The following is a 27,173-nucleotide window of genomic DNA, read 5'->3' as shown; positions in this document are numbered from 1 at the left end:
GCTCCTAAACAATAATATGTGGATGTCATTTCGGTTCCTCCTATTTCAACACGAGTGCAAACCCTGGCCATTGTAGGGATGCAAACAGTTTTTTGGGAACCAAACCATGGTGTTTCATAGCTTTCAAACCTTGGTTCACAAGGGATTAAGGAGGCTACTAGGGCTGACATCTCAGTTTTGATTCACACCCCTCTTGCTGCTTCCTCCATAGCGACTCAGAATGTGTGGCTTTCTTGTAGTCCTCCTGGACGTGTTGAGAAACTAGATGACAAACATCAAGCTATCATTCTAGAGAATTTTCCTTCTATCTTTAACCAAGTTTCAACTTTCTTGTAGAAGAGATACTCCTCTCTTGAGGACAAGGAAGATATGAAACAATTTTCATGATTTTTTTTATCATGGAATGTGTGGGGTCTTATAGACCTCTCAAGAAAGTACTATGTTAGGGATACCCATAATAGACTTGGTAATTTAAATTTTCTTTGTATGAAAGAAGTTAAGATCTCTAGTTTCATGCTTTCCTTTGCATGTCACATAATTTGGCCAGATGGCATTATGTTTTCCTCTCAGCACGATTCAGGCAAAGTTGGTGTAGTTACTCTTCTGTCACCTCATCTTCATTCTGCTATTATTTCACATGGTTATGACCCCATACACATAATCATTTGGATTTTTCTTTCTATTAACAATCATTCTTTTGGAGTAGTTAATGTTTATGCTCCCAATGATGTTGTGGAAAGATCTCAATTGTGGGGCTAGCTGGCTACCAACTTGCCTCTAGCTACTTCGGTTATGTGTGGTGACTTCAATATGGTTGAGCTGGCCTCTAAAAAAGATGAAATTTTGCCTTTTTACTGAACAACTAGGGAAAGGGAAGCCTTGACTGACATGCATTTTAAATTGGGCCTTTTTGATCCCAATACTATCTGCCACCAACATAGTGGGGTTTGGCACACTTGGTCCAACTTTTGAGCTGGCTCTAACTACATTTTAAAACATCTCAATCATGCCATGATTACTGCACAATCTTTTTTCTCCTTTTTTGAGGATCAAGATTTACCTGTCATTCCCTTTCCAAATGCAATGTTATTAGACCACTATTCCATTTATTTTTCTATTTCATGGCACACAACTATCTTGCGAGTTGTCAGGGCTCAAATTTTCCTCAATATGCCAATGCTAATGCATGCTTCCACTATTGCTCATATCCTATGTGTCTAGAATTTGAAGCCACGTCCGCATTCTTAGATAGGATGGATTCAGTGGTGGAATGATGGTATGACTCGAACCACTCACTTTCTGTGCATCTATGGGTGGTAGTTGGCAATTTTCTAATGGCGGTCTTATGAATCCACTACCACTGCTCTCAAGGAAGCTTCTAAGGCTCTCACCCTTAACACCTCTGATGTTGATTTGAAAATTCAACTTGCCAAACTGTGCCATGACAAATAGGTTGTGGTTAATTATGCTACTCGGGGCCCAGCCAATTTGTATGATTTTAAGAAGGAATTGGATTTGTCAGATAACAAGTTGAGAAGAAGGATACCAATTCAAATAAGTCTATTCTTCAATTTGAGGTACTTGAAGTTATCAACAACTTTTTTGGAGGCGAGAATTCCTCAAGCGTTTGAGGATTCAGGTTTATAAAATAATTGGATCCGAGCTTCAATAAGTTGTATGGGACCATTCCAGGGAATTTATTTGACTTGCACAGCATCTCGAAACTGCAATTAGATGATAATATGTTTATTGAGAAAATTCCTGCAGAAGTTGGAAACCATGCTTCTATCTATTTCCTGTAAGTTGTACATTTCCTTTCTCAAGCACACTTTTTGTTTAAGATCTAAACCTCTCTTTATGGAGTGGATGTCTTAGTGTAAGAATGTGAACTCACCAAGTTAATCTATATGATGTCATAAGCATATTGGAATTCCTTTTTATCTTCCCAATACATAATATTGGTATACCCATAATATAATATAATGCATCCAAGCAATATTTGTCATATGAAGTGACTGAAATGTAGAAAAGGCTATTCAATTCTAGGAAGGCTTAAATATCATACATGAAGCTTCATTTTTAAATTAAAAATGTTAAAAAGTCAAACCTGACTTATATTTTCCAAGCTCAATTTTTCTGTTAGTATGTAATGTTTCAACTTATCCTTACATCATACTTTTACATTGATGCATCTTAAGGACTGAATAGCCACTTTGCTTCCATTAAATATGGTGCATCTCCTTTCCATCTATTCTTATGTATCTCATGAAGATCCTTGTGGCTTTCTAAGTGTTTTTTAAAGCCTACGAAAGGTTAAGCATAGGTTTCATTGTTAACGCTACTCTACTAAACACTGTACGAGTGTCATACAATCATCTAGATGGACCTATACCAGTCAAACTAAAAGAACTAAAGCACCTTGCAATCTTGAACTTATTGAACAACAATCTGACAGGGATTTTATCCATAACACTAGAGAACGTTCCAAATTTAATTATAGTTATTGTATCTTACATTAGATTGGAAGGTAGGAAACCAATGAAATGTTCATTTCAAAGCTCGGATAAGACATTATTTGAGGGAAATGCAGACTTAAATGGATCGAGTCTCAATAAAATCTCTCAAATGGTTGTATATAAAGCTCTCGATCTTGATCCAAATGCAAGAGGTAGGACTATTGGTGGGTTTCATGTAGTAGTTGGAAGCAAACACAATAAACTTTGACCGAGTGTTTCAATGATTATTGCAATATCTGTAGCTGCAGTCATTGCATGTGGAGTTACTGCTATGACAATTTTGAATCTCAGGTCTAGAGATGAGGTCAACTCAATCTTTATCAGTCTCCAAATTGAAGCCTTTTCTAGATCTTGTAGTAGTGAAATGAAAATTCAGATCTATGGTTAGAGTACTGTTAGGGATTGATTGATCTGGAACAATATAATTTGAATAAACAGTTATATGCAGAAACAATAGAAGAAAGCACAAAGAACAAAGATAATATAGATTTAATGTGGTTCGCCCAAAATCTGGGCTACATCCACCTACACAGCCTTCAACCTTTCTATGATCCAAGCAAAAATATTTACCAATGATACAATGCATTATGCATCTTAGCCACTTATAACAACATTTTAGGGTAACCTCTAAAATTAACCATTTTACGATTTTTACAATTTTGATTTTATGTTACTGGAAAAAGAATTAAAAAATTTCACCGTCCCTCACCTCCTATAACTACCGCGAGAAGGCGCCACAGCATCAACCCCCACTACATGGTCAGTCGCCACAATATCAACAAAGAATGCATAAACATTGCTCGTTGTTTACTATACAAACATTGTAAAATTGGAAAGGGAACCTTTCGATTAGGAACCTTCAAAATCGATCTTGTTTATCTTATGAACAGTGACAACTATTTGTTAATAGTAGGAGAGACTACAATTGATTTCTATCAGATTGCAACCTTCCTCTGTGTTTTTGAGCGGAGCAACTCCCTCTTATGATGTGAATATTTTGGATTTTTGTGCACTTTTTGCCTAAAAGTATGAAAGGATAGAAAATAAAGCTAAATAAATAGATGAAAGAAACTCAAACACTAGACATATGAATAGTATATAAGATTACGAAAGGATTATAGTAATCAAAGGGAGTTTGAACATATATTTGTATGGATGGTGAAAGCAGTATGGCGGATCCCAACATGCCAAGTGATAAGCTATACAAGCACATCCAAACCAAGATACTAAGAGATGGATGCATTTCTCCGCACCAAATTAAGTCATATCCATGAATGGATTAAGGAATCATTGATTTAAAATATGTTAAACAAAGGATCATAATTTAGAAGCACTATTTGCACATACGAACAAATGCACTCTTCATTATCTTTTGAGAATATACAAACTCAAAAACCTTGACACATAATATGAAAATATAATTTATTGAGAGTTCTTCTAAATATTTTAGCAGAGTGCTCCCCTTTGCTAAAAAGTGTCTCTCCCTTTACATTATAAATAGCCTTGTATTTATAGGCTTCAGGGATAACTACCTCCTCTCTGAGTTAATGACTAACTCCCTTCTATACATTTTGGGAGAGATAAATTAAATTTGATAAAATTAACCAAGATAACCTAAGACTCAAACATTTTAAAAGGAATATAAAATGATTGATATTGATGATAGCCATTGGATCTTCTCCGTACTTTCTAGATAAGGATCTACCCTAGCTTTGTGTCAGAATATATTCACTATAATTGAGACTAATGACCATCCTTCCTTTCATCAACATTTCGTTTTCTCGAACATGTGCTTTGTGCCCAAATTTAACATTACCCTTCACATGGATCTGTACCACTTCAAATATTTGGTAAAAGCTTATGCACATTAAATGTGCTTCATCACTTTATTAGATCTGAGAGAAGATCTCCTTGACCAACAAGTCATGTCTTGATCATTCTTCCATAGAGGCAATCACCTTTACGAAACGCTTTTATGCCTTAATCGAATGCCGGTATCTCACTCTGAACTTCCATCCGAACCTGATAATTTATAACTTAAATGTGAATTCTTGATAAAGAAAACATCATCGCACCTCATGAAGTGGTGTCTTTTGAAGGCATTCACCCAAATTTGTTTGAAATTTCATCAACTTGAATGAACACATAGACTGCAGTTGTTGCCTTTCATAAAGAGTAATAATTAAGCCATAACCTCATTTATGTTCTCATGAGATTTTGCATAATATTGATGACAATAATGAGATTTAATTTCTGACAAAAAACCTTTCTCCTTAGCCGTTCATCATACAAGCCAATGAACTCATATATCTTCCTTCTAGTGACTTGCTTGAACCAAAAAAATGGTTAGTTGCCACATTGATCATTCAATTATCTGGCGTAGATGGAAACGTTGGTCTCGCTGTAATCAATCAAATTTATTTGAAAGTCTTGAATGCGTGGATAGTGTGTGCACATACTTCCACTCCATTCTAACAAAACACATATTCTTGTGCCTTTCTATTCATCGTTACCAATTAGATGACATCATTGGGAGTAATTTTGTAAAATTGCATCATAATTCACCAAAGGAAAGTATGATATGGCTCTGCTCATGGAAAAGGAGATTTACATCTGCCGCTTGTATTTTCCCCTCATAAGATGATGTTTCTCATGTTTTAAAGCCTCCATTAATGTCCACCTGAAGGATATCCATAACCCATAACTCATTTGACCTGCCAATAACATCTTCGTTGTCCATTATGGTGAAGTTTGAGACTCCCAACTCTTCCCACGATGTTGTGCCTCTTTCAATAACATCAAGTTCCATGAGATCAAACAGTTCATTGTTATGTTCACTGTTTGGAGTGCATTGCCACTTCTTTGTTGAATTGAAGTTTGTAAGAAATAATGTTATTCGCTATTTGAATATCTCAACTTTGTCTTATTAAAATTATCAAAATTTTGAATGAAAATTTCATATCACTAGTAGCTTATAAGTTGATAAGTTGTATGCTTATAATTAAGGTTTTAAGTATCTGTCATTATTATGATGCTATATCAGTATTTTTTTTGTCAAGTTGTCTAAACCAACCCTAATAAAAAGTGAGAGCAACGGTTGTAGAAATATGATACACATATTTACACAAGTCATGCAGTATCACATCATTGATTACTTCATACAACTAAAGGAATGTTTCATTCAATTATGAGTAGTCATCATTGTACCAACAACTTTGAGTTCACAGCCATTGGTGCAATGTTGTCAAAGGAATTGGACAATAACTCAATAATTATGGATACTAAATTAATAAATATAAGTATCAAATCAACAATTTCTATCACAACCATTGAAAGCAGTTAATTACCAAGCCTCACAACCATTGAAAGCCATTAATTACCAAGGCCTCTCCTTTTAAGTCTGTTTAGTTCATGAAATTGTAGAAATCAGGATTTCTATAAATCTTGATTTAGCCAAATCAAGGTTTTGCAAATCTTCATTCCTATTTTTGTGATTTTACTTGTAGTATTTGTTTCACTCCAAAGATAAGTGGAAAGATACATTTTATGTGTAAGCTTGGTGTTGAAAGCAAACTCTAAAAACTTTTCCAATAAATTTTTTTACACTGCATAATGAAGTTTTGATTTTCTATTCTTTATTGCTAATGAGAAGTCTGATAACCCAATTCCTTCATCTTCTATGAATCAAATGGACCTAAGTGATGCTTTCCAGTTTAGAAATCTTTCCTCTTTGTACTTTTTCTGTGATTACACAATTTTATTTTATTTTTCCTTGGATAAGTAAATCTAATAAAAAATATTCAAAAGGATATCTCTGTGTTGAAATACTTATTGCATCCAGAGAAAATTCTTGTGTTCTGCCCGAATAATATTCACAATATCATGGTGTATAGATTGTATCATATATGTTGTAATTCATAAATGTTTCTTAAAACTACTGCAAAAAAGTCATTTTTCTGATAAATTTCATTCAATATTTATAAATTTGTAATCACAACTGACCATGAACTAGAAACGTGGAGTCTATGTTCCTTATTTGTAAACCTACGCAATTGATTTGCAGCCAGCGTTGTTTGTAAGAACATGCATTTAAAGAGAATCAGGTTTCAGAATGTGATCAAGTATAATAATCATTTCAGTCGGCTTAAATATCATATACTAAAGCTCTAATTCTTAAGAAAAAGTGTTAAATAGTCAAAGTTGACTTATATTTCTAAGCTTGATTTCTTCTTTAGTAAGTGATATTTAAGAGTGACCCAAAAAGTTTAACACCTGCCCAGATTACAGAGAGTACCTATACAAGTTTTTTTCATTTAACAAAAAAAAACAATAAGTGATTAAAGGAAGCTATGTAAATAACAAACTTAAGTATCAACACAATCAAATCACATAGTTATTGCTAAAATTATTTCCTCTTTAAGATCTTTAATGGAGGTATTTCATTTAAATACATATATTTTTCATTCGACATTTATTTTAATCTTTTCTACTTTCATCTCCTTGTAAGGAAGGAAGAAAGATGTTCAGAGATCCCACTCAGTGAAATATGACATCCGAAAAAAAAAAGTTATTAAAATATTTGGCAAAGAATAAAAACAGTACTGTGAGACCGAAAAACCTCAAATGAGAACGAAAATTAGTTTCTGAGCGAACGAAATGAAACCATTCAATACTATGTACACAGCGCAAAACAGCTCACCAAAAATAGCAAAATTGATAACTTGATTCGAACGCAGACAATTTAAAATTTAAGCTTTCAAAATCTTGGTATCAGGAGTACACAAATATGCCAACTGATTATTACATGACTCATCAATCCTAATCCATCAACCATTTCAATGAACTTGTTAAACCCATTTCAACTTCATTGAAACATACGTCAAACTCACGTACAGGATCATCTAAACACTGATCAACCTTACCTAAAGATCACCCAACTGTATCTGCGCACACATCAATGGCCAAATCAACCCTCCCTATGCATTTAATGGCTGCGCCCATTACCAGAGCTTTTTTCTCGCACAGATTCAGATTAGATTTGTACTCATCCAATCTAATTAGACATTTGGCCATTTTTTTTACAGTTCCTCGCTTGCCATTCAGCGCCTCATCGAGAATACTCTTCACAACCCTCCCCTCGGCCCTCAAAAATTTGGAAAATAGAAAGAAACCAAAATGGAAAGGAGATCAATCAACTATCATACATCTTACCAAGTTAAGGAAATTCATAAATTGTACGAATGAGAAATCGGCGTAATTAATGTAGTATTGATTTGGTACTCACCAATTGTCGTGAACTTCATGGCCAAAGATAAATGAAGCCTCATAAAGAGCCCATTTCCATTTCTCAATCTTTTTCCAGGGAAATCTTTCCTTTCTGCGATGCTCCGAAAATGCTTCTCCATAGACTCCTTTTCCATTAACAATCAATTGGAGGTCACCAGGCTTAACATGGTAGAATATAGGAATAATTTGAGTGTTAGTGCGCCTGAGCATATATACCAGCTCCTCTAAGCACCAGACGGATTGGGCATAGTTAGGGGAGAAAATAACAATATGAAGAGAAGCACTTCTGATATCATTTTGTATTCCTGATGGTATGCACTGGCCGGGGAGAAGTGTGTGTGCATCAAGGAAAGGGCGTAATCCAACGGCATTAAGAGTACAGGAAATTGTGTTGGTGATTGAATCTTTCACGTCGGGGCCACGATGATTAATAAATCTATCACATGGATCTCTATTTGTCATCGTTGCAGCAGTAAAGCACCTAGTGCATATACAAAATTTAGAGTCCTAAAAATATACAAAATTTAGAGTCCTAAAGATCAATCAAATTTAGAAACAACGATAAGAAAAGTGCAGATTGCAGAAAATTGATAGCATTACATTAAAACTGTATCAACTGTTAGATTTAAGTACCATTTTAGATACATACATTAATACAGGAGATCAGATAACAAGATTTAATTACTAATTGAAGAATCACCTTATCAAATGGATGTGCTCTTCTTCTCCTCTTTAGTTCGTTGAAGAGCAGAGTTGACTTATAAATACGTAAATGATAGAAGAGAGGGTTGAGATTTTATTAGAATCGACGGCTAAGACTGAATAGGATGATTTACAGTGAGGGTTGCGTTAAATGGTTAAAGAGATTGATTGAGAGTATTCTTTGAATAGATGGGTAAGATATAAAATTGGTTTGACATTGAATGGAAGTACTTAGGCTTAATATATAAGAATACAGTGCATCTTATTAATGGAATTAGATGTAGATTTGATGTTTTAATATTTAAATAATAATTATTAGATGAGATTGTTGGAAGTAAGTAAAATTAAAAAATACGGTCGGTTTAATTAATTTGATAATAGGAAAATATTGACACATTATTTCAAATAAACATAATTTGGCTAAGAATTATGTTTAACATTTTATAAATGTTATTATAGATTTAGGATATTGTCAAAGTGTCAAAGTCATATTAAATTTATATATTAAATGTGTTAGGTTATGGTTGATTCTAGGTGTTTTGTATCAATTTCTATTTAAAATCACATTATAATTAAAAGAGCAATTTTTTCATTTCAAAGATACTTCATTTACATCTGTATTTGAAAGAATAAATTTAGTTCATTTATAAAATTTAAAATCAAGCATTAAGAAATTAAAAAATATCAAACATTTAGTTTAAAATCTAAGTATCGTTTTGAATACAGTATAAAACTATCAAATAACAATATTTACTACATAATTGAACAATCACCTTAATGAATGAATGAATGTGTTCTTGAATGTGAATGGCTAGTAATATTTGATTACAATGGATGATTAGGATTGAATGGGATGAGTTAGGTCAAGCTTACAAAGTATTATTATAAGCTAAAAGGATGGATTCTTGAGATATAGTGAGGAAAGATATAAAGATTCTTGTTTGAATAGAGGAATAAGATATAAAATTGATTTGATTTCTAATTAGATTGCTTAAGCTTGCTAAGCTTTTCTGAATTATTGAAAGAATGACATTTTCTTATTTTTTTCATTTAAATATAACATAATTTGTCTTACTGGTGGAATTGAAACAAAATTTGACATTTTAGATCAATTAATCAATTAAAATATTTGACTAATTATTACAAAATGTTGTATGAAAATATTATAATAAAATAGTATGACTCATTTGGTTTATTTGATGATGGAGGAATATTGAATGGAAATTTTTCTAAGAAAACATAATTTATCTACTTAGTTAACATTGAAATTATTTATATAAATATTAAGTTAGGGTGATGATATTGTTAGTGTAAAAAGTTATATTGAAATTCTATAATTCAATATGTTACAATATTGTCAACTTTAGATGTTTTCATTTTTAACCCCTTTCTCAAATGATAGTATATTTGAAAGAAGAAACATTGTTTCAAAGATAATAAATGTAGACAATTGGTGGGATGGTGTTGGTAATTGTATGTTCCAAGTTTTGAGATCTTGGCACTAACATTGATTGATTTATTTATGTCAAAGAATCAAAATTGATTGATTTTTGTATTAAAGTGGTACTTAAATTTTTTATTTCTTCTTTCTAATTGATTGTTTGTATTTTTCTCTGTAGTCTTTTTCATTTTTTCATTGGGATATTATATTAATTTTTTTGGGCTACCAACTGCCATTTTGTAGATGGTCCAAATGTCCCAGACGATCTTTGACATTTTACATCAAGTGAAATTTTATAGATGGCTTCGAGATTTTCATTTCTCCATTTCTTAGATTGTTAAATTTCTATGGTGGCCCACATGTCTATCTAGGGCATTTGTCACGTGTCATAGCAAGAAAAACATGGTGCTTTGATTTGGTTGCATGTTTTGAGGTGGATGTCAATGGATGAATTTATTGCATTGATCTTCATGCCAATGGTGTCTTCAAATGCAAGAGTCTTTTAAAGTAATTTCCAGTGAGTGATTCTTGTAAAGTAACTTCTAGTGAGTGCTGGGGTATGGGCACTACAAGCACCAGCAGAGGAAGTAGACAACCACCAAAGTCCATGGGAAGGCTAGATATTAGAGAAACATTGCAGTTCCACTTTAAAAATCCAAACGTCTGCTTCTTTACAAAATAGAAGAGGTGCTTATATCTATTTATATTCTCAAAATAGAATATGTTATCGTCAGGTTCAGATGTACCAATTCGACTTTCATTAATTTCTAACAGATTATTCAGTCTCAGATACCCACCTAGTCTCTATAGCATATCATTAGCAAATAAACTTTTCATGTAGTTACTTATCTCTTTGTTTCCTATATGTGTCGACTTCCAGTAGATAAAATATTATAAAAATATAGCATGCATAACAGTCACATTCACACATGAAAATAACACTTTGACACCAATATTTAATGCACAAACCCAATTTACAAAAAAATGTCATTATTCAGTTCAACGTGGAGTAATTGAGAGGAGCTAAGTTTGTTATCAAATGTAGTAGGTAGGGTTTGGGAAACAAGGAGGTTGTTTGGTGGCTTGTGATCATAAGTTTAGATTCTTTTTGAGGCTTTCTACTAGATTGCCAATATGGGCTGGCTAGGGTTTGGATCTTGCAAGGTCATGCAAAACTATTGTTGTAATTACTGATTTATTTGGTTGTAACCTAGAAGGCCTTATAGTCAGGCATGTTGAATGAAAACCTTATGATTATATTATGAGAATTGATTTTTTTCTAGATCTAAATATGTGTGTTACTATTATTCTTCTATTGTTTTGTTAATTGTTAGGGGCTCAGACATCTCCTTTGTGGATTCCCATGCCTTGTACTATGTCAAGTGGTATCAGAGTGAAGATTGGATTTGGTTGATGCAAGGTGGATTATTTGTAGAGAGTTTACAAAAATCTTTGTATATGCCTCCAAGAAGATTGAACACTAGGGTGGTCAATGATCTCTCTGATGATGTGGAGACTAGGATTTCAAGGAAGGATAGATAAGATTTCATATTAGAGCTAGGGATGATGAAGAATGTGTTGGCAATCTAGCTAAGGTAGACATTGGTTGTTGTCATTTATGACAAAATATCTTCAGTATGAAGAAGGTAAGCCTTGAGGATAAAGTTATGACATTTATACTCAGAAAATTGTCTATGTATCATATAGATTATCTGGTTAAATAGATAGAGTTTTGGTTGGCCAGATTCACATAAGTCATATTGGCATGTGCGTACTTAAGGAAAGATAGTATAGACTATGATGATGATGTATGCTAGAGTGCAAGTTAGTACAGATACTACAAATAGAGTTACAAGCAGATTACCAATTACAACAATATATAGGGAGAACATAGCATAACAGAGAAATGGATATTTTGGGTTAAGGAATTATTTGGTTTACAAAATAATTAGTTAAATAATTGGGGAAGACATCCTAGATGTTAACCTTGAGACAAAATATTATAATAATAAAAAAGTTAAAATGTTTAAAAGCATGAAGGTCTACTAGGCAATAATATTGTAATTAAAAAGGTACTAAAGGAAAGATTGGAAATGTGAAGTTAAAGTGTGGAATACATGTGATATGTGATATGCTAATTCTGGTGTATGATCATCGAAATTTTAACTAAATATTTTTGTTGAGAAGTAAAGGCAACATCTAAATAACTAAATTTTAGTGTTTCTATCTAAAAATTAATTTTATTCAAATATATGATCTAGAAAAATTCATTCTAGCTAATTTATATATGGTCTCACACTTTTCCAATTGGAAATGTCTATTAAATGCATGTTTTGTACTAATTTGTATCTAGTTACCAAAGAAATAAAATTATTTCAGAAAACTAACATTTTAATAACTCTTACTAATTTTTTTGATATTTTTTAATAATATATGAACACAATTTTATAGAGCTCAAAGTAAAGAATATTATCATATAGAGTTTACAATATTTTAATTATATATGGCATATTGTAATTAACAAATTCTACAAGTACGTATTTTAGCACTCGAGAAGATGTCAATTTTGAGAAAGGAAAAAGAATTAAATCATATTAAAAAAATTTAAAAATCACATGACGTTTTAGAGGAGAGAGTCCTCTTCAAGAATGTATAGTTTTTCTTTTGGTTAGAATAGATTTGTTTTGAAAAATGTGGTGGGAGATGAAAACCGTCAATTTTAGGTTAGTTGAAATTTGAATCGTTATAAAAGAAAAAATATAGTTCTAAAGCCATTTTTTTTTTTTTTTTGATTGTTCTAGTTATATGTGTTATCTATAACATAATATAAGATCTAAGGGAAATAAGTTTATTTCCATATATTTTTGTGGTGAGAGCTAGGCCCCTAAGTTTCAGTATTTTTCCAATTGCCAAACCTTATAATTGCCCCAGCCGGTGGTGACTCAGTTGTTGATACTTGTGTTCACACTGCTGCTTTGGAAAGACATGGTGCCTCCATTGAACAAACATCCTTGCAAGTTCATCCCAAAGGTTTTTCATGAGGCAATCCTCATATTATCCTTCTTTTGCAAGAATTTGATGCTGCTTGTGATTGGTTAGAACAACATACCTTAATAGGTATTTTGTGGGTAGGACTCCTCCTAAAGCTATGCTCGAAGAATGGGTTAACAAGAGTTGGACTCCTCTCGGAGTCCACCTTGACACTGTGCAAAACCTTACCAAAAGATTTTTTTATTTTGCTTTGCCAACCCATTGTAGGCAAATGCAGTTTTTACCAATGGTCCTTGGTCTGTGTGTTTTTCCTTTCTTTCTTTTCAAAGATGGTTGATAGATTTCACTATCTTTGATGAAAAAATGCTTAGGGTTCCTATGTGGATAGAGTTCCTAGGTTTACCCTTGCCATGTTGGCCTTCTATTGAGTCCATTGCCAATACTCTTGGCAAAGTTATTACAAAGAAACATGAATTTTTTTTCAATACTCATCCTTAGAAACACATTTGCATTAAGGTTGATTTCTCCAAGGATCTTATGGATTCTGTGGAGGTACAAATTGGTTCCCAAACCTTCTCTTAGAAGGTGCTTTATTTGAACCTACCTAACACTTGTTATAGGTGTCAGTCAATGGAACACAAGATTAGGGATTTCCCTTTGGTTATGTCGAGGGTTAAACTCTTGCCTAAAGAGGCCCTTGTCAAACTAACAGAAGGGAAGAAAAGAGAAGAATGGACTACTATTGGGCACAAGGGCAAGGCTCCCTTTGCTCCTAAACAATAATATGTGGATGTCATTTCAGTTCCTCCTATTTCAACATGAGTGCAAACCCTGGCCATTGTAGGGATGCAAACAGTATTTTGGGAATCAAACCATGGTGTTTCATAGGTTTGAAACCTTGGTTCACAAGGGATTAAGGAGGCTACTAGGGCTGACATCTCGGTTTTGATTCACACCCCTCTTGCTGCTTCCTCCATAGCGACTCAGAATGTGTGGCTTTGTTGTAGTCCTCCTGGACGTGTTGACAAACTAGATGAGAAACATCAAGCTATCATTCTAGAGAATTTTCCTTCTATCTTTAACCAAGTTTCAACTTTCTTGTAGAAGAGATACTCCTCTCTTGAGGACAAGGAAGATATGGAAGAATTTTCATGAATTTTTTATCATGGAATGTGCGGGGTCTTACAGACCTCTCAAGAAAGTACTATGTTAGGGATACCCATAATAGACTTGGTAATTTAAATTTTCTTTGTATGAAAGAAGTTAAGATCTCTAGTTTCATGATTTCCTTTGCATGTCACATAATTTGGCCAGATGGCATTATGTTTTCCTCTCAGCAGGATTTAGGTAGAGTTGGTGTAGTTGCTCTTCTGTCACCTCATCTTCATTCTACTATTATTTCACTTGCTTATGACCCCATGCACATAATCATTCGGCTTTTTCTTTCTATTAACAATCATTCTTTTGGAGTAGTTAATGTTTATGCTCCCAATGATGCTGTGGAAAGATCTCAATTGTGGGGCTCGCTGGCTGGCAACTTACCTCTAGCTACTTCGGTTATGTGTGGTGACTTCAATATGGTTGAGCTGGCCTCTAACAAAGATGAAATTTTTCCTTTTTGCTGAACAGCTAGGGAAAGGGAAGCCTTGACTGACATGCATTTTAAATTGGGCCTTTTTGATCCCAAAACTATCTGCCACAAACATAGTGGGGTTTGGCACACTTGGTCCAACTTTTGAGCTGGCTCTAACTGCATTTTAAAACATCTCAATCATGCCATGATTACTGCACAATCTTTTTTCTCCTTTTTTGAGGATCAAGATTTACCTATCATTCCCTTTCCAAATGCAATGTTATTAGACCACTATTCCATTTATTTTTCTATTTCATGGCACACAACTATCTTGCGAGTTGTTAGGACTAAATTTTTCCTCAATATGCCAATGCTAATGCATGCTTCCACTATTGCTCATATCCTATGTATCTAGAATTTGAAGCCACGTCCGCATTCTTAGACAAGATGGATTCAGTGGTGGAATGATGGTATGACTCGAACCACTCACTTTCTGTGCATCTATGGGTGGTAGTTGGCAATTTTCTAATGGCGGTCTTATGAATCCACTACCACTGCTCTCAAGAAAGCTTCTAAGGCTCTCACCCTTAACCCCTCTGATGTTGATTTGCAAATTCAACTTGCCAAACTGTGCCATGACAAATAGGTTGTGTATAATTATGCTACTCGAGGCCCAACCAATTTGTATGATTTTAAGAAGGAATTGGATTTGTCAAATAACAAGTTGAGAAGAAGGATACCAATTCAGATAAGTCTATGCTTCAATTTGAGGTACTTGAAGTTATCAACAACTTTTTTGGAGGCGAGAATTCCTCAAGAGTTTGAGGATTCAGGTTTATAAAATAATTGGATCTGAGCTTCAATAAGTTGTATGGGACCATTCCAGGGAATTTATTTGACTTGCACAGCATCTAGAAACTGCAATTAGATGATAATATGTTTATTGAGAAAATTCCTGCAGAAGTTGGAAACCGTGCTTCTATCTATTTCCTGTAAGTTGTACATTTCCTTTCTCAAGCACACTTTCTGTTTAAGATCTAAACCTCTCTTTATGGAGTGGATGTCTTAGTGTAAGAATGTGAACTCACCAAGTTAATCTATATGATGTCATAAGCATATTGGAATTCCTTTTTATCTTCCCAATACATAATATTGGTATACCCATAGTATAATATAATGCATCCAAGCAATATTTGTCATATGAAGTGACTGAAATGTAGAAAAGGTTATTCAATTCTAGGAAGGCTTAAATATCATACATGAAGCTTCATTTTTAAATTTAAAATGTTAAAATGTCAAACCTGACTTATATTTTCCAAGCTCAATTTTTCTGTTAGTATGTAATGTTTCAACTTATCCTTACATCATACTTTTACATTGATGCATCTTAAGGACTAAATAGCCACTTCGCTTCCCTTAAATATGGTGCATCCCCTTTCCATCTATTCTTATGTAACTCATGAAGATCCTTGTGGCTTTCTAAGCATTTTTTAAAGCCTACAAAAGGTTAACCATAGGTTTCATTATTAATGCTACTCTACTAAACACTGTACGAGTGTCATACAATCATCTGGATGGACCTATACCAGTCAAACTAAAAAAACTAAAGCACCTTGCAATCTTGAACTTATTAAAAAACAATCTGACAGGGATTTTATCCACAACACTAGAGAACGTTCCAAATTTAATTGGAGTTATTGTATCTCACATTAGATTGGAAGGTAGGAAACCAATGAAATGTTCATTTCAAAGCTCGGATAAGACATTATTTGAGGGAAATGTAGACTTAAATGGATCGAGTCTCAATAAAATCTCTCAAATGGTTGTAGATAAAGCTCTTGATCTTGATCCAAATGCAAGAGGTAGGACTATTGGTGGGTTTCCTGTAGTAGTTGCAAGCAAACACAACAAACTTTGACCGAGTGTTTCAACGATTATTGCAATATCTGCAGCTGCAATCATTGCATGTGGAGTTATTGCTATGACAATTTTGAATCTCAGATCTAGAAATGAGGTCAACTCAATCTTTATTAGTCTCCAAATTGAAGCCTTTTCCAGATCTTGTAGTAGTGAAATGCAAATTCAGATCTATGGTTAGAGTAGTGTTAGGGATTGATAGATCCGGAACAATATAATTTGAATAAACAGTTATATGCAGAAATAATAGAAGAAAACACAAAGAACACAGATAATATAGATTTAATGTGGTTCGCCCAAAATCTGGGCTACATCCACCTACACAGCCTTCAACCTTTCTATTATCCAAGCAAAAGTGTTTACCAATGTTACAATGCATTATGCATCTCAGCCACTTATAACAACATTTTAGGGCAACCGCTAAAATCAACCATTTTAGGGTTTTTACAATTTTAATTTTATGTTACTGGAAAAAGCATTAAAAAATTTCACCGCCCCTCACCTCCTATAACTACCGCGAGAAGGCGCCACAACATCAACCCCCACTACATGGTCAGTCGCCACAATATCAACAAAGAATGCATAAACATTGCTCGCTGTTTACTAAACAAACATTGTAAAATTGGAAAAGGAACCTTTCGATTAGGAACCTTCAAAATCGATCTTGTTTATCTTATGAACAGTGACAACTATTTGTTAATAGTAGGAGAGACTACAATTGATTTCTATCAGATTGCAACCTTCCTCTTTGTTTTTGAGAAGAGCAACTCCCTCTTGTGATGTCAATATTTTGGATTTTTGTGCACTTTTCGCCAAAAAGTATGAAAGGATAGAACATAAAGCTAAATAAATAGATGAAAGAAACTCAAACACTAGACATATTAATAGTATATAAGATTATGAAAGGATTATAGTACTCAAAGGGAGTTTGAACACATACATGTATGGATGGTGAAAGCAGTATGGCGGATCCCAACATGCCAAGTAATAAGCTATACAAGCACATCGAAACCAAGATACTAAGAGATGGATGCATTTCTCCGCACAAAATTAAGTCATATCCATGATAGGATTAAGGAATCATTGATTTAACATATGATAAACAAAGGATCATAATTCAAAAGCACTATTTGCACATACGAACAAATGCACTCTTCATTATCTTTTGAGAATATACAAACTCAAAAACCTTGACACATAATATGAAAATATAATTTATTGAGAGTTCTTCTAAATATTTTAGCAGAGTGCTCCCCTTTGCTAAAAAGTGTCTCTCCCTTTACATTATAAATAGCCTTGTATTTATAGGCTTCAGGGATAATTATCTCCTCTCTGAGTTAATGACTAACTCCCTTCTATACATTTTGGGAGAGATAAATTAAATTTGATAAAATTACCCAAGATAACCTGAGACACAAACATTTTAAAAGGAATATAAAATGATTGATATTGATGATAGCTATTGGATCTTCTCCTTACTTTGTAGATAAGGATCTACCCTAGCTTTGTGTCAGAATATATTCACTATAATTGAGACTAATGACCATCCTTCCTTTTATCAACATTTCATTTTCTCGAACATGTGCTTTGTGCCCAAATTTAACATTACCCTTCACATGGATCTGTACCACTTCAAATATTTGGTAAAAGCTTATGCACATTAAATGTGCTTCATCACTTTATTAGATCTGAGAGAAGATCTCCTTGACCAACAAGTCATGTCTTGATCATTCTTCCATAGAGGCAATCACCTTTACAAAACGCTTTTATGCCTTAATCGAATGCCGGTATCTCACTCTGAACTTCCATCCGAACCTGATAATTTATAACTTAAATGTGAATTCTTGATAAAGAAAACATCATCGCACCTCATGAAGTGGTGTCTTTTGAAGGCATTCACCCATATTTGTTTGAAATTTCATCAACTTGAATGAACACATAGGCTGCAGTTGTTGCCTTTCATAAAGAGTAATAATTAAGCCATAACCTCATTTATGTTCTCATGACATTTTGCATAATATTGATGACAATAATGAGATTTAATTTCTGACAAAAAACCTTTCTCCTTAGCCGTTCATCATACAAGCCAATGAACTCATATATCTTCCTTCTAGTGACTTGCTTGAACCAAAAAAATGTTTAGTTGCCACATTGATCATTCAATTATCTGGCGTAGATGGAAACGTTGGTCTCGCTGTAATCAATCAGATTTATTTGAAAGTTTTGAATGCCTGGATAGTGTGTGCACATACTTCCACTCCATTCTAACAAAACACATATTCTTGTGCCTGTCTATTCATCGTTACCAATTAGATGACATCATTGGGAGTAATTTGGTAAAATTGCATCATAATTCACCAAGGGAAAGTATGACATGTCTCATCTCATGGAAAAGGAGATTTACATCTGCCGCTTGTATTTTCCCCTCATAAGATGATGTTTTTCATGTTTCAAAGCCTCCATTAATGTCCACCTGAAGGATATCCACAACCCATAACTCATTTGACCTGCCAATAACATCTTCGTTGTCCATTATGGTGAAGTTTGAGACTCCCAGCTCTTCCCTCGACATTGTGCCTCTTTCAATAACATCAAGTTCCATGAGATCAAACAGTTCACTGTTATGTTGTTGCCATTTCAAATATTTGGATTTATGTCTATCGATATTTGGACGAAGTCAATCGATGACTTCCGTTTTCGGTTAATGCCATATCCATATTTGATGAATCATATTTCACACATTTTTGCAAACTTGTGCATGCTTTTCTAACATGACATATCCATATCAACTATCGTTCTTTGATTCCATTGGCATATCCGCATTCATCATTTTGTGGAATACCTATCACGTTTGAATGGCATTCTTTCAAGCAGTTCGCATGCACCTGCCTCCCAATTCCATCTTGAACCGTAACACTAGCTTCCTATTCAGCTGATACGGTCATCTTTGCATAATTTGGTGCATTTCAGGAACCCAAAATTTATCCTCAAAGCCCGCGTAACTCCTGTATGACAGAGGGGCATTTTAAGTAGTTCTATGCTTATCATAGTTGTAGGATGGTTTAAATATCACACACTAAGTTTCATTCTAATATTAAAAGTATTAAATAATAAAAGTTGACTTATTTCCCAAACTTAATTTTCTTCTTAGTCCGTGATGTTGAAGGTGGCCAGTGCTTATCAACTCACTTCTCTTCATGACCTTTTTTTAGGAAGCTCATATAAGGAAGAGAACCAAGTACTTGATCACGTTCAAATGGTTGTGGTAGGAGTTGTTCATTTGATACCCAAACTTAATGATTTAATATCCATATTTATTATCTTAAAGTTCAACTTTTTTGACAATATTGTACCACTAATTGTGACTTTAAAATTGTTAATACAATAATAACTAACCCAAGTGAATGAAATGTATCCTTAATTATAAAAAGCAACCAATGATATGATGCCACATCAACTGAGCAAGAATGTTGCATGACTATTGGTCTTACTTTTTATTTGTGTTGTTTTGGACAACTTGGCAAAAAATGTGCTAATGTGGCATTATAATTGATGATGTAGGCTTGAAACCTTAGTTATACAACTTGCCAAATAAGTGACTGTAAACAAAATTGGAATTTAAAAAAAAAAATTCCACATAAGATTTTGATAAACATGAAGTCAAGGTGCTCAAGTAATAGCCCCTCTCTCATAGAAGCTTTGTTTGGATCCACGGATATGCTTCATCCGATCCGTGATAATACAGCATCACCGTGCATTTCTTGTGCATGTGATCTCTCGTGAATGCTTCTAAGTATATTCTGATTGTGAATATGCATTTTGTGTTTTTCCAGCTCTACTTTCCAAACTGTGTGCTTTGAATATATGTTCATACATGTTTACATGAAATATCCTCATGGAGACAGCGCAGCTCCTCTATGACATTCATTGTTACAAACAGTCCCATGGTTGCCATAGTTGCAATTCAACAGTAATTAACTCACTCCTCACATTCCATGGTATGACACATGATATGCATTCTGTCAAACACTTGTAGCAAAACCTTCATCTTCATATTGTTCGAACTATTACAGGTTTACATACTTATCTGCAACTTCCTCACATTAAGAAGCGGCTAAGGCATAGAAAGAGACGGGTACTAGCGTGGAGAGTATCGCGGGTATCTTCTTCAAAGCACTATCTTGAGGCAACTTATGCCATGTTACTCCTCCTGCATTCTGCATGTGCTTTAGTTTTGCGCAAACCAATAGGAAAACATGGGCCATTACATATATCCTTAACAATATTCCAAGCCTTGTCAGTGAATGCTATAAATTAAATAATTTTTCCAACCTCATTATCCACGCGACATGTTATAATCATGCAATCCATGAGATAGCATTGGTTTGATCAGCGGATTTCATTAGATTTGAGATTCTCATTTCTTCTAGGCACTTTGTAAGATGATCTGCAGGCCATTCCACAAGATAAATCTTTCATTGATGATCTCACAATTTAACATATCTAAGGAGTATTTGATCAAAATATCTAATTATATCGTTGACGCTCCCATAGTTGACTGAGATGTCCGCCATTTTCCTAATATGGCACCGGCAGATGGATTGCTATGAATAAGCAATAAATTGGATTTCTGAGCCACGCCTCTGCAATTTTGGCACCACGTAAACTTGTTTTTGACTCAAGAAGATAGAATTTTCACAATCTATCAAACATAGGAAAAAAGGTAAAAGAATTGAAGCTAGGTCAGCCATCTACATTCAGACCTCTAAATGGAGCAATCCCTCTCAGACGTAGAACTGGGAGAGGAACTGAGACATAGCCCCTTCTGATATAAGGTTGCGGGTGGATTTTGAAATAGATAAAAATCCAAGTGGAAGAAGGAGAGAAAAGTCATTTATTCTTAGAGGAATGCGTAAACTGGTTTAGAAATTCCACCCATGTTGTTGGTAGCACCCATACACGCTTCGAGAAGAATATATATGCAACATGTGAAATCGTAGATAAAATAGGTGGGCAGAATTCCTTAACTGGAAAATCAAATAAACCACTAGTTAAAATAGCGAGGACCAATCAAAATAGCGAGGGCTAATCACAAATTTGGAAGCCATAGCAAGAACATTAAAATGAGGACCAATCACAAATGAGGAAGAGATAGCAAGAAGATTAATTAGTACAATATAATTATCATAGACGATAGCTTAGGAAAATTGCAGGGCATCGATGAATTGTTGAAAAGCAGTGTGAGAGTATAAGTCTATGCCTATGTCTAGATGTGATTCAAAATGGATAGATCTTATAGAAGAATTACCAGGTCACGTTTTCATTGTACGAAAGAATCTAAATAGTTTCGATCAGTTGCAATGTGTCAGTTGGAGCTTGGGGTGGAGTTTGGAGTGCATTGCCACTTGTTTGTTGAATTGAAGTTTGTAAGAAATAATGTTATTCACTGTTTGAATATATCAACTTTGTCTTATTAAAATTATGAAAATTTTGAATGAAAATTTCAAATCACTAGTAGCTTATAAGTTGATAAGTTGTATGCTTATAATTAAGGTTTCAAGTATCTGTCATTATTATGATGCTATATCAGAATTTTTTTCGTCAAGTTGTCTAAAACAACCCTAATAAAAAGTGAGAGCAACGGTTGTACAAATATGATACACATATTTACAAAACTCATGCAGTATCACATCATTGATTACTTCATACAACTAAATGAATGTTTCATTCAATTATGAGTACTCATCATTGTACCAACAACTTTGAGTTCACAGCCATTGGTGAAATGTTGTCAAAGGAATTGGACAATAACTCAATAAGTACAGATACTAAATTAATAAATATAAGTATCAAATCAACAAATTTCTATAACAACCATTGAAAGCAGTTAATTACCAAGCCTCACAACCATTGAATGCCATTAATTACCAAGGCCTCTCCTTTTAAGTCTGTTTGGTTCATGAAATTGTAGAAATCAGTATTTCTATAAATCTTGATTTAGCCAAATCAAGGTTTTGCAAATCTTCATTCCTATTTTTTTGATTTTACTTGTAGTATTTTTTTCACTCCAAAGATAAGTGGAAAGATACATTTAATGTGTAAGCTTGGTGTTGAAAGAAAACTCTAAAAACTTGTCCAATAAATTTTTTTACACTGCATAATGAAGTTTTGATTTTCTATTCTTTATTGCTAATGAGAAGTCTGATAACCCAATTCCTTCATCTTCTATCAATCAAATGGACCTAAGTGATGCTTTCCAGTTTAGAAATCTTTCCTCTTTGTACTTTTTCTATGATTAAACAATTTTATGTTATTTTTCCCTAGATAAGTAAATCTAATAACAAATATTCAAAAGGATATCTTTGTGTTGAAATACTTAGTGCATCCAGAGAAAATTCTTGTGTTCTGCCCGAATAATATTCACAATATCATGGTGTATAGATTGTATCATATATGTTGTAATTCATAAATGTTTCTTAAAATGACTGCAAAAAAGTCATTTTTCTGATAAATTTCATTCAATATTTATAAATTTGTAATCACAACTGACCATGAACTAGAAACGTGGAGTCTATGTTCCTTATTTGTAAACCTACGCAATCGATTTGCAGCCAGCGTTGTTTGTAAGAACATGCACTTAAAGAGAATCGGGTTTCAAAATGTGATCAAGCATAATAATCATTTGAGTCGGCTTAAATATCATATACTAAAGCTCTAATTCTTAAGAAAAAGTGTTAAATAGTCAAAGTTGACTTATATTTCTAAGCTTAATTTCTTCTTTAGTAAGTGATATTTAAGAGTGACACAAAAACTTTAACACCTGCCTAGATTACATAGAGTACCTATACAAGTTTTTTTCATTTAACAAAAAAAAGTCAATAAGTGATTAAACGAAGCTATGTAAATAACAAACTTAAGTATCAACACAATCAAATCACACAGTTATTGCTAAAATTATTTCCTCTTTAAGATCTTTAATGGAGGTATTTCATTTAAATACATATATTTTTCATTCGACATTTATTTTAATCTTTTCTACTTTCATCTCCTTCTAAGGAAGGAAGAAAGATGTTCAGAGATCCCACTCAGTGAAATATGACATCCGAAAAAAAATGTTATTAAAATATATGGCAAAGAATAAAAATAGTACTATGAGACCGAAAAACCTCAAATGAGAACGGAAATTAGTTTCTAAGTGAACGAAATGAAACCATTCAATACTATCTACACAGCGCAAAATAGCTCACCAAAAATAGCAAAATTGATAAGTTGATTCGAACGTAGACAATTTAAAATTTAAGCTTTCCAAATCTTGGTATCAGGAGTACACAAATATGCCAACTGATTATTACATGACTCATCAATCCTAATCCATCAACCATTTCAATGAACTTGTTAAACCCATTTCAACTTCATTGAAACATACGTCAAGCTCACGTATAGGATCATCTAAAAACTGATCAACCTTACCTAAAGATCACCCAACTATATCTGCGCACACATCAATGGCTAAATCAACCCTCCCTATGCATTTAATGGCTACGCCCATTACCAGAGCTTTTTTCTCACACAGATTCAGATTAGACTTGTACCCATCCAATCTAATTAGACATATGGCCATTCAGCGCCTCATCGAGAAAACTCTTCACAACCCTCCCCTCGGCCCTCAAAAGTTTGGAAAATAGAAAGAAACCAAAATGGAAAAGAGATCAATCAACTGTCATACATCTTACCAAGTTAAGGAAATTCATAAATTGTACGAATGAGAAATCGGCGTAATTAATGTAGTATTGATTTGGTACTCACAATCGTCGTGAAGTTCGAGGCCAGAGATAAATGAAGCCTCATAAAGAGCCCATTTCCATTCCTCAATCTTTTTCCAGGGAAATCTTCCCTTTCTGTGATGCTCCGAAAATGCTTCTACATAGACTCCTTTTCCATTAACAATCAATCGGAGGTCAGCAGGCTTAACATGGTAGAATATAGGAATGATTTGAGTGTTAGTGCGCCTGAGCGTATATACCAGCTCCTCTAAGCACCAGACGGATTGGGTATAGTTAGGGGAGAAAATAACAATATGAAGAGAAGCAGTTCTGATAGCATTTTGTATTCCTGATGGTATGCACTGGTCGGGGAGAAGTGTGTGTGCATCAAGGAAAGGGCATAATCCAACGGCATTAAGAGTATAGTAAATTGTGTTGGCGATTGAATGTTTCACGTCGGGGCCACGATGATTAATAAATTTATCACATGGATCTCTATTTGTCATCGTTGTAGCTGTAAAGTGCCTAGTGCATATACAAAATTTAGAGTCCTAAAAATAAACTTTGAACAGATGGTTTACGAAGCATGATAAAAAGAATCACCTTATCAAATGGATGTGCTCTTCTTCTCCTCTTTAGTTCGTTGAAGAGTAGAGCTGACTTATAAATACATAAATGATAGAAGAGAGGGTTGAGATTTTATTAGAATCGACGGCTAAGAATGAATAGGATGATTTACATTGAGGGTTGCATTAAATGGATAAACAGATTGATTGAGAGTATTCTTTGAATAGATGGGTAAGATATAAAATTGGTTTGACATTGAATGGAAGTACTTAGGCTTAATATATAAGAATACAATGCATCTTATTAATGGAATTAGATGAAGATTTGACATTTTAATGTTTAAATAATAATTATTAGATGACATTGTTGGAAGTAAGTAAAATTAAAAAATACGGTCGGTTTAATTAATTTTATAATAGAAAAATATTGACACATTATTTCAAATAAACATAATTTAGCTAAGAATTATGTTTAACATTTTATAAATGTTATTATAGATTTAGGATATTTTGAAAGTGTCAAAGTCATATTAAAATTATATACTAAATGTGTTAGGTTATGGTTGATTCTAGGTGTTTTGTATCAATTTCTATTTAAAATCACATTATGATTAAAAGAGCAATTTCTTCATTTCAAAGATACTTGATTTACATCTGTATTTGAAAGAATAAATTTAGTTCATTTATAAAATTTAAAATCAAACATTAAGCAATTAAAAATAATCAAACACTTAGTTTAAAATCTAAGTATCGTTTTGAATACAGTATAAAACTATCAAATAACAATATTTAATTCATAATTGAAGAATCACCTTAATGAATGAATGAATGTGTTCTTGAATGTGAATGGCTTGTAATATTTAATTACAATGGATGATTAGGATTGAATGGTATGAGTTAGGTCAAGCTTAGAAGGTATTATTATAAACTAAAAGGATGGATTCTTGAGATCTAGTGAGGAAAGATATAAAGATTCTTGTTTGAATAGAGGAATAAGCTATAAAATTGATTTGATTTCTAATTAGATTGCTTAAGCTTGATAAGCTTTTCTGAATTATTGGAAGAATGATATTTTCTTATTTTTTCATTTAAATATAACATAATTTGTCTTACTGGTGGAATTGAAACAAAATTTGACATTTTAGATCAATTAATCAAATAAAATATTTGACTAATTATTACAAAGTGTTGTATGAAAAAATTATAATAAAATAATATGACTCATTTGGTTTATTTGATGATGGAGGAATATTGAATGGAAATTTTTTTAAGAAAACATAATTTACCTACTTACTTAGCATTGAAATTATTTATATAAATATTAAGTTAGGGTGATGATATTGTTAGTGTAAAAAGTTATATTGAAATTCTATAATTCAATATGTTACAATATTGTCAACTTTAGATGTTTTCATTTTTAACCCCTTTCTCAAATGATAGTATATTTGAAAGAAGAAACATTGTTTCAAAGATAATAAATTTAGACAATTGGTGGGATGGTGTTGGTAATTGTATGTTCCAAGTTTTTGAGATCTTGGCACTAACATTGATTGCTTTATTTATGTCAAAGAATCAAAATTGATTGATTTTTGTATTAAAGTGGTACTTAAATTTTTTATTTCTTCTTTCTAATTGATTGTTTGTATTTTTCTCTGTAGTCTTTTTCATTTTTTCATTGAGATATTATATGAAGTTTTTTGGGCTACCAACTGCCATTTTGTAGATGGTCCACATGTCCCAGATGATCTTTGACATTTTACATCAAGTGAAATTTTATAGACGGCTTCGAGATTTTCATTTCTCCATTTCTTAGATTGTTAAATTTCTATGGTTGCCCACATGTCTATCTAGGGCATTTGTCACGTGTCATAGCAAGAAAAACATGGTGATTTGATTTGGTTGCATGTTTTGAGGTGGATGTCAATGGATGAATTTATTGCATTGATCTTCATGCCAATGGTGTCTTCAAATGCAAGAGTCTTTTAAAGTAATTTCCAGTGAGTGATTCTTGTAAAGTAACTTCTAGTGAGTGCTGGGGTAAGGGCACTACAAGCACTAGTAGAGGAAGTAGACAACCACCAAAGTCCATTGGATGGCCAGATATTAGAGAAACATTCCAGCTCCACTTTCAAAATCCAAACTTCTGCTTCTTTACAAAATAGAAGAGTTGCTTATATCTATTTATATTCTCAATACTCAAAATTATAAACTAAATAGATATGACTAATTAATGCTTAGTATATTCTCTTTAAATTTAGGGAAAATAATTATATCATATCTATAATGCCTAATTTATGTTATTTAAACTTAGATGCAACTGCACCAAAACTAGCGTGTACATTGTTTGTTCTTTCAAAGTCTTCTTCTTATAGCTCCCTGTGTGCACAATTCCTTGAAAATCATTTCTTTATGCCAATG

General features: G+C 33.2%; 1 protein-coding gene across 1 annotated transcript; it reads right to left on the bottom strand.

The window, feature by feature from the left end:
* Nucleotides 1–7,445: 7,445 nt before the first annotated feature.
* On the bottom strand, nucleotides 7,446–24,695 carry LOC149558265 (uncharacterized). The gene is made up of 4 exons (XM_089830720.1): nucleotides 24,233–24,695; nucleotides 16,929–17,022; nucleotides 7,801–8,283; nucleotides 7,446–7,659 (listed from the first exon to the last, which is right to left on the bottom strand). The coding sequence occupies exons 1-4, from the start codon at nucleotides 24,693–24,695 to the stop codon at nucleotides 7,446–7,448; spliced, it is 1,254 nt and encodes a 417-aa protein (XP_089686846.1).
* Nucleotides 24,696–27,173: the final 2,478 nt, after the last annotated feature.

The sequence above is a fragment of the Cupressus sempervirens genome, chromosome 5 (assembly GCF_028749045.1).
Source record: "Cupressus sempervirens isolate cs-2001-9-10 chromosome 5, ASM2874904v1, whole genome shotgun sequence".
Classification (NCBI taxonomy): domain Eukaryota; kingdom Viridiplantae; phylum Streptophyta; class Pinopsida; order Cupressales; family Cupressaceae; genus Cupressus; species Cupressus sempervirens.
This window is presented reverse-complemented; position numbering and strand designations above follow the sequence as displayed.

What these genes read in the sequence shown, in the direction of transcription:
- LOC149558265 (XM_089830720.1), bottom strand. Translation starts at nt 24,695, where the DNA reads ATGACAAATAGAGATCCATGTGATAAATTTATTAATCATCGTGGCCCC. An exon ending in CCTCGAACTTCACGACGATT is followed by an intron (nt 17,023 to 24,232) that starts GTGAGTACCAAA and finishes TTTAGTAAACAG; the next exon opens with CGAGCAATGTTTATGCATTC. An exon ending in TCTCGCGGTAGTTATAGGAG is followed by an intron (nt 8,284 to 16,928) that starts GTGAGGGGCGGT and finishes TATATGCACTAG; the next exon opens with GTGCTTTACTGCTGCAACGA.